General features: G+C 28.4%; 1 protein-coding gene across 1 annotated transcript; it reads left to right on the forward strand.

The window, feature by feature from the left end:
* Positions 1 to 1,004: 1,004 nt before the first annotated feature.
* Positions 1,005 to 7,681, forward strand: LOC109805228 (oxoglutarate-dependent flavonoid 7-O-demethylase 1). Its single transcript, XM_020367243.2, has 4 exons — positions 1,005 to 1,332; positions 1,557 to 1,807; positions 6,713 to 7,037; positions 7,225 to 7,681. Exons 1-4 carry the CDS (start codon positions 1,102 to 1,104, stop codon positions 7,489 to 7,491), a joined length of 1,074 nt encoding a protein of 357 aa, XP_020222832.1. The 5' UTR covers positions 1,005 to 1,101; the 3' UTR covers positions 7,492 to 7,681.
* The last annotated feature ends 6,558 nt before the right edge of the window (positions 7,682 to 14,239 follow it).

Below are 14,239 nucleotides of genomic sequence, written 5' to 3' on the forward strand. Positions count from 1 at the left end.
CCAACTTGGAGGTAACTTATCAATTATTAAAACCATTAATTGGGAATTGTTCATCTAAAACTAACTATACCTTCAAAGATGATTTCATGATCAACAATATTTTGGAGTTCATGAGACCGATCGAGCTTCAACAGATTTTTCATTTGTCATTTGATATTGAGGTAGTGACTAACATATTTCTTTGATCTAGCTTTTTTGGTATCATATTTTTTCTACAATGCCTCCCAAACTTCCATGGTTGTGGTATTATTATGTACTTTTGTAATCATAAAGATCATTAGATTATTATATAAACAATTTAAAATAAAAAAGGACAACATTTTTTTTTTATTTCCATCTCTTAAAATGTGCGCCTTCAAATGCGAATGGTTTCTTGATACCAACAGAAAGTGTCGTGCTAGATATGCATGGCAGAAAAAGAAACATCTTAAAATTGTTGTATCGAATACGAAAAAAAAATAGGACCGAGACATCGACTAGGTCTTCTCTTCAGGACATTTCGTAGCTTTGCCTGAATTGTACAACAAATTAACAACTTTATCCTCCCCAAAACCCTCCAGAAAGAGTCAAGATCCTATTTGCACATAAAAAGAGAACCCAACAAACATACGTCACACAAAGCTCAAAAAATTGCTCGAGAACCACTAAAACAAACTCAAATATTTTATTTTAAAATATTTAATGATCCCACTAAATTAAAACATGGTAAGAAATTAATCTCCACTAACATCTAAAAAATGTCATTATAAATATAATATATACAAATATAAATTTATTTGACATAATTAACACATAATTTTAGTATTAAGTTTAATAATTTATAATTATATTTTTTTAACAATATATTAATATATATTATATTTATAATTGTAATTTTTATTAACATATTATATTATTATAAAGTGTGTCATTATATAACAATATTTTTGTAGTAAAAGTTTTTATTATATAGATTGACCTATCCCCCTTCTCAAAATATATATATAACATTGTAATCTTCACCAACTCTAGTATCATCAGTATCATATTAATCCCAGCCACTGCCAGCAAGTAAACTAAAGGAGAAAAAGAAAAGCAATCAGTATCACTGTTTTCTCTGTTATGGAGCCATCTTCTCTTAATGTGCCCTTTGTCCAAGAAATAGCAAAGGAAGCCTTGGCAAGAGTTCCTGAGCGTTATGTTCGTCCACTTCATGAGCGTCCAATAATATCCACCACCACACCTTTACCCCAAGTTCCTGTCATTGACCTAAGCAAATTGTTGTCACAAGACTTCAAGGGACCTGAGCTGGAAAATCTACACTATGCCTGCAAAGAATGGGGATTTTTTCAGGTTTGTCATCGACCTCGTATATATAACATATAATTGATAGAATGAAATAACTATATCCAGATAAGAGAAAATTTGATTAATTGTACATCTACATCATCATATTTCAATTTGATTGGAGTATCGATTAATATGTAGCATATACACATACACTTTTATTGATTAAACATATAATGTGAATTTTAATTATGAAGTGAATGATTAGCCAATAAATATACTTGGTACAGCTGATTAATCATGGAGTCAACGGTTCATTGGTGGAGAAAGTGAAGAAAGGTGCTGAAGATTTCTTTAATCTTCCAATTGAAGAGAAGAAAAAGTTTGGGCAAAGAGAAGGAGAAGGTGTGGAGGGATATGGTCAAGCATTCGTAGTCTCCGAGGAGCAGAAATTAGAGTGGGCAGATATGTTTTTCATGTTCACTTTGCCACCACACTTAAGGAAACCCTGCTTATTCCCCAAAATTCCCTTACCATTCAGGTTCGATTCTGTTTCTTTGTCTTCTATTAATTGTTTTTCTTCATTAATCTTTCAACAAAACTAGTAATTAGTGATATTACATCTATCCAATCATGTTTAAATTAATGGTTGTGATATTTCTTGATTAAAGATATTACATCCAATCAAAAAGGAAATGAATCTCAGTTTGAAATCCGAAAATTAATTCATTCATTCCTGGCGCATGTTCTAATTTTTACTCTTGGATATGTGATGTGAAATAAATATGGTTCACCAACCCACTACAACACAAATGTTATTTAGCAACATTTGAAAAATATTACTTAATTATGTATAAATGTTGCTAATTTGTTTTAACAACATATTATCAAATGTTGTATGTAGTCAATGTTGCTAAAGACTTTTAGTAACATTTTTGCATAATTAGGTAACATTTTTTAAATGTTATCAAAGTAGTATTTTTGTAACATTTTAATAATTTTTTGTAACATTTTAATGATTTTTTGTAACATTTTAATGATGTTGCCAATATTTTGTTAATCTTATAAAATAATAATTAATTTTAATTTAAATATTAATATCAATTATTATATTGATATGTCTCCTAAATTTCTAGGAATTCCTTAAGTTTTTAGGGAAAGAAATTTTTAGTTAGTCACCACTAATTATATATAGAATATCAAATTTCATTTATCTTAAATATAATTATATGAGTATATATACTCTTTATGAGTTATTAATCTATTCGATGTGAGACTTTAATTATGGGTTACAATTAGATATAAGAGAAATAAATTTTTTTTACTCGATGTGGGACTTTGATTTTAAAAGCAATTATAGTAACATTTTTCAAAAAAAATGTTGCAAAATAACTTATGTAAAATTTTTTTACTCGATATGTGACTTTGATTTTAAAAACAATTGGAAAGAATAATATTGAAATAAAAAATGTTACTCTATCTATAATGACATTTTTCAAAAAAGTGTTACAAAATAACATTTATATAATATATAATAACATTTTAATAAATATAAACAAGAAAATGTTGCTAAAAGATTAAAATCTAGTAGTGACCCCATAGATATAACTAGCTAGAGGAGTAAAATAATTGAATTATTTAAGCTTGATTTATTAATAGTTTGTTCAATCTCATCTGTTTAGCTAAATAAATAAGTACAAGCTTATAATTAAGTTTGATTACTTAAATATGTATAAATAACAACTCGTAGTACTTGACATTAATAATTCGCAAATAGCTTGTATATATGCGCGTCTTCTGTATTGTATGCGTGTTTGCATCTCGTATATTATGTGTGTTTCAAATAGTCAACTTTATGAATACAAAATCATATTTTATTACAATTTTAGTTTATTTTTTAGTTTGAAGATATTTGTTAAATACTTGATTAATAAACAAAACTTTATTTAAAGAAAATTTTGATAAAGAAAAAAATAATCAAGTCATAATTAATAAGATAGAGTAAAATTCAAGTTTCAAGAAGTTTAACCTAGCTAGTTAAACTTAAGCATTTGCTCTTTGTTAACATGAACGAGTCAAATTTTAGAATTTCTTTTTATCATATAAGTGAAGTTTAAATTTCAAGTATTCAACTCAAATTGGAGTAAAAAAGCATTGAACTCAAATCACTTACATTTTTAGACATAAGTCTTAACCAAAGATATAGTATTTCATAATTTAAACATTAAGAGTGTTATGTTCTTTTCAATTAAAAATATAATTGATGAGTTAAACGTAAGATTTGAGAGAAAAATAAATCCTAATGTTAAAGGCATCACTAAAAATAATTAATAATTTTAAATTTTTAAAAGCATAAAACAGTATTAAATAATAGTAAATTTATATATCACAAAAAATAGTGATCTATAAAAAAAAAATATCTTGGTGTTAAAAATATAATTTGGATTTGTAACATTAGAGTTATCAACAAATATATGAATCAATTAGTACAAAATTGTTTTAACTTAAATATTGATCTCAAATCCAAGATTTAAATATACAACTATATTAAATATTTGGAATAAGAATTTTGCCGATTGTAGTAACCTTACTTGATCTATATATATATATATATATATATATATATATATATATATATATATATATATATATATATTGTGTATGACTTATAAAAAAAATAACATTTGAGTTATATATTTTATTGTATTCTTGTATATTAGAAACATATTAAAATGACATTATTAATTGAGTAATTGAATAAACATTTTACATAATAGTTTTTTTTATAACATTTTTCACAATATTAATTTTTATATTTCTCTATCACATTACTCATGTTATTTCATAACTTCTTTTAATGATAAATTTATTGGATATGTCATGATCACACTTGATGTGTACAAATTATTAAATTTATCTAGTTTCGTGAACCTATTTATTTATTTAATAGAATATATATAGTAAAAGTAATACATTGATAAAGTGATACCCGATAGAGAACAAACACCAAAAAATAAAAATTGTCCTAGAATAATACACTATATAATAATATAATACTTATTAAAAAAATTACTTTTACCTAGATACAATATATATCATTATACTTTTAAAAAGTAATTATACTAACATACAATATATGTTATAAAATTTTATCAAAAATTAATGTTAAAATTATATGTAAATATAAGTAAAATAAATTTATACTTACATTATTATATTTATAATAATATTTTTTTAGGTTAAAAACCTATTTTGGTCCTTTATAATAATTGTTTGTTTCAATTTAGTCCTAGTTTTATTTTTTGTCTCAATTTGATCTCTAATAAATTAATTGGTTGCAATGTGAGACTTCCGTCTAAATTATTTAAACGGAATTAACTGTTGGCCACGTGGATGCCACGTAGATGCACAGGTGGATGCCACGTGGATGTCACGTGGATGCCAAATTTCTTAAAAACACCTGGAACCAGAACGTCCCGTTCTGAAACCAGAACGTCCCGTTCTGAAATCAAAACGTCCCGTTCTGAAACCAGAACGGGCCGTTCTGGGTGCATAGTTGATGTGTTAATTTTGCATCTAAAACGGGCCATTCTAGATGCAAAATTAACACACCACGAGTACAAAAGAACGGCCTGTTCTGAAACCAAAACCGCACGTTCTAAAACCAGAACGGCCCGTTCTGGTTTCAGAACAGGCCGTTCTGGATGCAGAACAGCCCGTTCCAGAACTATAATAATTTTGAAAAATATTTTTTTATGATAAATTTTTTTAAATTACTTATTTTTATAAAATATAATTGTCTTATAAATAGAGTGATAACTTTTCCTTTTTCTCTTTCTGTCTGAAGAAATATTTAAGTGTCACTTAATAATTTTTTGCAACTTATTTAAAATAGAGGAATAAAATTATAAAAATTAATAGGATAAACATAATAAAATTATAAAAATTAATAGGATAAACATAATAAAATTATTAATTTGTTTTCTTTTAGTGTCCTCTAAATTTTTACACTCATTTAAAACAAAAATATTTTATATGTTATTTTGAATTAATTTAACGAAGTATCATATGATTTTTAATTTTTTAAAAAATTTTATAAATTTGATCAATATATGAAAAGCTTTTTAATTTAACAATTAAATTTTTAAAAATTTGATATAGAACATTAATTATTAAGTAAAATAAATCTATTAAGACTTAATCTTGAAGTAAGTAAATTTTTTCTTCATTAAAAATGAAAATAATTTTACCAAAAAGTAAAAAACAATTAAAAAATAAAATAAAATATAAAAAAATATTAATGTATTTATTATATTAGATATAACAAGATAATTAAAATATAATTAATAATATATATTTTATATAAAAAAAAAAAAAGAATGAAAAAATTTTTAGTGGGGGCAAGTGCCCCCATTATGATTAATTTAGATCCATCCCTGCATGTGGTTGTGTGGTGAAATGTTAGTCTTGTGTATCCTCTTCGTTTGCTTCAGGTTCTATCTCTTCAAGAATAGGTTGTTGTTGGGGTACATCGTTAATGACTTAAAAAAAAAATATCATGTCATTTCATCCTTTACTGTATAGTGTTAATTTGGTAGTAAGTGGTTCACTCCAATTTGACTAACAATGAAATAAAATTTGTTACCATTGTCTTTAGTGATACACTGCATTGTCCTTAACGATATACTGTATAGCCCAACTATTTAGCAATTAAAGTTATCAATTTCTATTGACAATATTACCAAATTCAGTGTTTGAAATGCTTTGTATTTTGGGTCTTTTTCCTTTCATGATTCACAACCGTGAACTATAATCATTGACAGTTTGTGTTTAACAGTTTGGAACCAAAATGGCCCGTTCTGAAACCAGAATGACCCGTTCTGGTTGCACTTTTAGTGTATTAATTTTTTACCTGAAACGGGCCATTCCGGATGCAAAATTAACACACTAAGAGTGAACCTAGAACGGGCCGTTCTGGTTCAAGGTGTTTTCAAAAAAAATTGGCATCCACGTGGCATCCACCTATACATCTACGTGGCATCCACGTGCATGCCACGTGGCCAACAGTTAACTCCGTTTAAATAATTTAGACACAAGTCCTACATTGCAACCAATTAATTTATTAGGGACCAAATTAAGACAAAAAATAAAAGTAGGACTAAATTAAAACAAACAATTATTATAAGGACCAAAATAAGTTTTTAGCCTATTTTTTATATATCATTATATATAATAATTTTTTTAATTTTACAAAGTCAACACTACATAAAGCCAAAGTGATATCCCCCAAACAAAAACTAGAGACAAAAACAGAATTTGACTAGAAACATAATTTTGTAAACATAATTTTGTAGTACTAATTGTATATTGCCGTTTTATATATTTTACTACCCAAATCATATAAATTGTTTTTTGTGGATGGCATGAAATCTTCATTTGGTTGCAGAGATGACTTAGAGACCTATTCTGCCGAATTAAAAAACCTTGCGATCCAAATCATTGACCTTATGGCAAATGCGCTTACTGTGGACACCGAGGAAATTAGAGAATTATTTGGTGAAGGGATTCAATCAATGAGGATGAATTATTATCCACCATGTCCCCAACCAGAGCTTGTGATGGGACTCAATCCCCACTCTGATGGTGGAGGCCTCACTATCCTTCTCCAAGTCAATGAAGTAGAAGGTCTACAAATTAAAAAAGATGGATCATGGATTCCTATTAAACCCCTCCCCAATGCTTTCATCATCAACCTTGGAGACATGTTAGAGGTAATTAATTATGATTTTGACTAATTGATAATTATGGATTCTTTTGACTTATCAAATGTTTAAAGTAGCTAGAAAACACATATGGATAATTAATAACCTTAGGAAAATTTGAATTGATTGTGACTAACATTTTTAATTAAACATTTGCAATCATGGTTGATCCTTACCTTAACAACGAATTGGGTAGATAATGACGAATGGAATTTATCGAAGCATAGAACACCGAGCAACAGTTAACATTGGAAAGGAAAGAGTTTCAGTGGCTACATTTTACGGGCCTGGAAGTGAAGTAATTGTGCGTCCAGCAGCGAGCCTTGTTACTGAAAAAACACCAGCAGTGTTCAAAACAGTGAGTGTAGCCGAATACTACAGGGGATACCTCTCAAGAGAACTCCGTGGGAGATCATACCTTGATACCATCAGGATACAAAACAAAGATCACAAAAGCTCTTAGAACTTTACCATTCGTCGAAACAGAATGATTATACAACCCTATCAATTTCAGTGCCACAAAACCTTCGTCTTTTTTTTCTTTTTTTCTTTTAATTATGTCGTAAACAATTGATAAAAATAAGTTCATCACGTGTTCTGATTCTTCGTAACTCAAACCTGACTTTTGTCTTATACATGTGCCGGTTTTCAAATTTCTTATGCGCTTCCATTTTCTGCTCGCTCTAAAAACAATGAGTCTTTTTTTCAGTCTTTGTAGAGTTTTATTTTTATTTTTATTTTTATTTTTATTTTTTTTACTTTTCATCCTCTAAAATTAAAATTATTGTTTTTAATTTCTAATATTTTGTAATTTTTGTTAATTACTTTTAAGTTTATTATATGGTCAGGTGATTAATTTTAATAACACTCATCACTATTGTATCTATATTTTTTATTGTTTTTTATTTTCACTTTTTAATAGATCATTATATTCTTTAGATGTAAAAAAAAATATTTTTTTAAATAATTACATATAATCTTTTAATATCTTATTTATATATAATTATTAGAGGTATGAAATGTCTCAATTCCTCTAATTTGATATTATATCAATATGAAATATATTTTAAAAAAATGTATAAATTTTTAAAATAAATAATATTTATTTATCTTAAAATGAGTATTACTTTTAGATTTTAGAGAGTTAAAAGTTATATATATATATATATATATATATATATATATATATTCTAAAAATCAAAATTTGTCATTTTTTAAAAATTAAAAACAATAATTTTAAATTTTAAAGGATAAAAAGTTTTTTCTTCAAAGAACTAAAATCAAATTACTTTCATTTTATAAGCTAAAAAACTTATTATCTTTTTAAGAAAATTAAATCGAGTGTTCTTCCAGCTAAACTATGTCAGTGTTTGGATTCTCATTCCAACACATCAAACGCCCGATAAATTTAATTTATTGAGACAAGCTTTTTCATTTAGATGCATAGAAACGTGTGAGAATAGTTATTCAAACACATCCTATCTAAATAAGCGGCGGCTTTTTTTACCATATAGGAATGATTTTTTCAAAAATTTTCAAAATGGAATAATTTTTTTTAAAATTCCTGAAAAAGACTAAATTGTGTTAACGAGAGATCCTACTTTTAAAAATAAAAAACTAAAGTTGCATTTCAGAATCACAATTTCTTTTTCTTTTTCCTTTTAATTTTATATATAAGAAATCATTTAAATATATATATAAAAAATTAAACAAGGGAAGTTATACCCTCAACTAAGGTTAGGGTTGGGCAAGAATAGTTGATGCAATTGCAACCCGAAGAAATTGCAGTCCAAATTTATATTTCGGGTTATTTAATTCGAGTGTTAGATCAAAATAATAAAATAAAAATATTGAAAAGTTAAAAGTTGTAAAATGGACGGCTATAGTTACTAAAGTTTAAAGTTGTAAAGTTGTATATAAAATATTGTGTTTATTATTGTTATTAAGCTGATAATTTGTATAAATATTGAAAGATGATTAATTAAGTTGTAAAGAAATAAGTTGATATGATGAACGATGATAAATTGTTAAGCTATTTAGATGTTAGACATGTATGTAATTGTGATACATTTTTATGTTCAGATACATAAGAAATAGAGGAGAATAAAAGATGTTTTTGAAATTTAATATCTCATTATATATATATATATATATATATGTGTATATATATATATATATATATATATATATATATATTATCTTAATTTTTAAATGGGTAAGTTGTTTTTAGTTGCTTCCTCTGGATTATGTGTATAAAATAATCACAGTATAAGGAAAAGCTCAAATTATAGTAATTACAAAGTGACCAATCAAATAAAGTACGAAATCAAAGATATAGTCACTAATAAATATTTGAGAGTATACACACTAAAAGACTCATTTATAATAACACACCAAATAAAAAGACATGTTTATAATAACTAATATTTTAGTATGTGAAATGTACAAATTACATGTTTATTATATATATATAATATTAAAATTTATAATTAATTATGTATATAAATAAATATTATATTAGAATATATAAATTATATTTTAGATTTATGATAAATAATTTATATTATAACAAAATTTTATCTGTATTTTTTTATAATTTATTTTAAAATATTATCATTTAGTTCATAAATAATTATAATAAATAAAAATTAAATTAGATAATAAACTAAAAAAATTTGTACAAACTCTCACTTTGAAGAAAAATTCTTAAAAATATTCTCACAAAAGATAGATGTTTATGTTTAATATATAGAAGTTGATTTATTTCTAAAATAATAAAATAATATTATATAAATGACATTTTAAAATATTACTTAAATATGTTAGACATTTTAAATTGATAAATAATATATATATATATATATAAAAACTTATTTAAATCAATATGTTTTAAATTGATAAAATATAAAATAAGTTATTTAAATCAAAATACGTTAAATTTATTAAATGGAACTCTGTCGTGTATTGACTTGCCCTGTCGTGTATTGACTTGCCCTTTGTAGTTCTACCGTATTTACGTACTTTTTGGTCAAATGCTTGACTATGATGGCCACATTACGAAACCCCTGGTCAGAAAGTAATTTAATAAGGAATATGCATTTGCTTTATCCTTGAGTGTTTAATAATGATATACCATGTGCATAATACCTACTAATGATCAAAATCCTGCAACTTCAATTTACCAAAGATTATTAATGGAAATTATTCTAAGTTGTAAAAAGGAAAGAGTTGACATTTTAAGTTTTTTTTTTTTTTTTTTTTTTACAGCAAAGATAATGATATATATTAAATTACTACAAGAATATAAAAACTCATACAAATCAATTTAACATCACTAAGTAATCAACTTATACAAATAACACTTTATTTAAACACCGAAATAAACTTTATTTATTTAATATCTCTAAAGATGATTTTTCTAAACTATTAGTATTTTCCTAATTATAAACTTAGATTTTGTAACGAAATGCTAGATTACTATATTTAATATAGTATAAATATAAAATCAATTATCATTTTTGGTTTCTCATTTAATTATCACCTAAATATTCATACTGTCTTTGAGCGTGTGTGTACGCGTGCGCGTATGCGTGTGCGTGTATCAATATAATTGAAAACATAAAGTCTTTTTAAGAGGTTACATATATACAATATCTATATATATATATATAATATCTAAATATACAAGATACTTAGAACATAACTTTATTGTCGGTCAAGTGTCTATACAAGAATTTTTTACATCAGAGTAGTATCACCAAAGTCAAATCATCTCCATCATGACCCTCTACTAAGTCATCCATCCTAATCTTATCATACTCTTATATCAAATATAATCATTATAGTCCAACTATGATCATTACAATCCAATTATAAGGAAAATAAAGGGTAAACTTGTGAAAGAATCACATAACAACATCAACATAAATTTACAACTTATACAACACACCCAACTTAGGCAACATCAACCTAATCCATGCACAATATCAACTTAACAACTTTTCAACTTATCAACAACAATAAAAGAAAAATGTAGTAACTTACAACACAAACAACATTTTTAACATAAATAACTTTAATCATAACGTAAACAACTTTAAACAACTAATGTATCATCACACATATCAAATTATGGAAATCTCCTACAATAGAGGTGAGGAGTCTAAGTGGTTTGACCCCATCGAATCACCACATTTGACTTATTGTAACCAAATTAGGTAGATTCAACATTAGGTCTCTCAAAGTATCTGGTAAACAATTTAAATTGATTTCTCAGCTTTCACTACTTAAACTATGAAATTATAATACAACTATCAGGGTATAATAACTTTAGTGTAAGTTTATCACGACCTTAACATAAACATCTAAGTATCATATAGAATTAGCTCCCCCGACTACCTTCCAAACACTACGTACATTTATTGTAATCAGTTAAGGGTTTTACCTCTTGCACTCCATACTTTACATAATTTTGTCACTTTATACACGTATAGCTCAACCTTTCTCTCATATGAAACAACATTTGGTCGCTTTATAATCATTATATATGATTCAACTTGACCCCTATACTATTTTTCATATAAAACCTAAAGGAGACAACTTAAAAACAACTACTCATTCAAAAGCCAACTTACTTATTGAAGAGTTATCAACTTTGGGCTCTCGGAGTACCATATCTTATATCAACATAATGAGATATTTTAATTTCAAAAATAACTTTACTCTCTTCTAGTTTTTATATATCTCAACTAAGACATGCATTTCATCACTGCATGCCTATACAACTTAACAACTTTTAAATCAATTAACAACTCACAACCTAAACAACTTTCATCCAACTATCAACTTAGAACATCAATATATATCATCCTTCTCACTCTCGACGTCATTGAGGTAGAGAGACTTTGGCTTGCCCATTCATAACGTGATGAAGATTCCTGTAACGTAGTAGTTTATTTCAGAAGGCCCAGAAGCCCAATATGAGTGATTTAGTAGCCTAGAACGGGCCGTTCCAAACTACTAAATTTACTTGTAAATTGTAGTTGAGAACGGGGCGTTCCAAACCCTAGAACGAGCCGTTCTGGATGGAGTACGGGCCGTTCTAGAGGGAGTACGGGGCGTTCTGGAGTGAGTACGGGCCGTTCTGGATGGAGAACGGGCCATTCTGGATGAATCCCAGAACGAGCCGTTCTGGTTTTAGAACGGGCCGTTCTGCATGTGATTTTTGTACGTGATGAAGGGGTGTAGAACGGGCCATTCTGGATTCGGAACAAGTCGTTCTGGCCACTCCTGAACTTCTATAAATAAGAGTTGTGTGGTTTAGGGGAAAGTGAAGTTTTAGAGAGAAGGACTCTAGGTCTGTGAGCTCCTTTCTCTCCCAAATTTCTCTGTACGATTCCTTTTCTCCTCTAGATCACTAATGCCTTCTGTCTTTTCTTAAAATTCAGATTAGGAAACTTGCTTTGGGAGGATTGAAGTTCCGGGTTGAGCTTCGGAAGAGAATTCTACTTCTTCTCAATTATTGACTATTTTGAGTCAATCTTCAGGTGAGGGAAGCTAGAATGTTTGTTGTTTAGGTTTCATGTGAGTTTAGAAACTCAATTGATGCATGAATGTTGAGAATCCATAGATGGATTGAAGAAAATCTCATTTTTGGGGTTTTGAGAAAAAGGAGGATTTTGATGATTTTGATGCATAGGTTGGATGCATGTGAGATTTAAGTTTATTTTGAGTCATATGGAGCCTATGCATTGTGTTTTGTGTTTGCATGTGGCTGAATTTGTTAGTTTGGATGAGAGTTTTTGACTCTCTGACTGGGATTTAGGTCGAGCGCAGGTTGAGCGCACGGGCGTGGAAGAGCTTAGAGCTCTCGGGTTAGTGTTAGGCTAGGCTCGAGCTGACTGCGCTGAGCGTGAATATGTTTATAAATAATTAATTTAAATTGATGCTTATGCATGTTTAAAGTTGAAGTTTTAGATCATGTATGTATGATATATGATGTATGGTGCGGTGTGATTCATATGTATACTTTGTGATGATACGTATGAATGTTTGAATCTGATATGGCATGAGTATATGTTCATATGTGTATGATTATTGATCATGATGGTGGGTAGACCATGTATGATGTATGATGCATAATTGCATGTGATGTCTTATGGCATGAATCTAGTCTAGGACTTGAGGAGAGGAAAAATGTTTTCGAACTGGAAGAGCTCACATAGAGTCTCTTGAGAGTGGTGCTTGGATAGGCCACTGATATATGAGAGTGGTGCTCAGGTAGGCCATTGGGTTGGGTGAGTCTCCTCTAAGTCCTTAGCTAGTGTTGGAGCGGGGTATGAGGTCGAGAGTTATTCCTTTAACCAAATACTCGGGAAGGTGCGTGGATCCTTGCGGATAGTCGGTGGGCGAACTCCACAATTGACTTGGTTATGCATGCCAAGGTCGTGGTAAGCCCGTACCCAGCTGTGCTATACCTGACGGTGGATCTAGACTTCCAATTGTGTAAGTGACATCATCCGAGTAAACCCGAGTGAGGATTATATCCTGTTTAGCTGCGATCTAGCGGGCGCATTGAGCATGAAAATAGTTGAGGTGGTTTCGGTAGGATGGAATGTCACTTATACAGCTCTATTGTTAGGGAGATCTCTTAGGTGTATGCGTGATGACGCATTAGATGATTGATATGCATTGATATCTATCATGAGATGCATTTATTGCATGATTGTTAATATGATGAAGTGTGTGGTGTTTGACTTCATGATTGGTGGAATGTATTTTATGCATGAGTAGTATTGGATAGAGTGTATGGTGACTCTATGAATATGATTGATAGTTGGATGATTGTGTAGTATAGATTATTGTTCTATACTTGTATGATTGATTTTTGAACTCTAGCTTACCCTTCTGTTTCCATGTGGATGGACTGCGATGATCATACCTTGTATGGGAGCAGGTTAGGGCTAGCTTGGAGTTGAGGTGATCGCTGCGAGATGGGGAGTTTGATCCTCGTGTTAGAGTTACCATTTTGGTAACGGTTTTGTCTGTGCTTGACCAGCACTAATGTCATATTATTTTTGGGATAACTGTACATATATGGTGTTTTATTTTAAGAAACTTAGTTATTTTTATATATACTTGTATGTATAAGTTATCCAGCTTAATATTTCTCGTAGTTCACTAGTAGTAGTGCGATTCCACTAAGTGTAGAG

This window comes from Cajanus cajan, chromosome 2 (assembly GCF_000230855.2).
Source record: "Cajanus cajan strain Asha chromosome 2, NIPB_CcT2T_4, whole genome shotgun sequence".
In the NCBI taxonomy this organism is placed as follows: domain Eukaryota; kingdom Viridiplantae; phylum Streptophyta; class Magnoliopsida; order Fabales; family Fabaceae; genus Cajanus; species Cajanus cajan.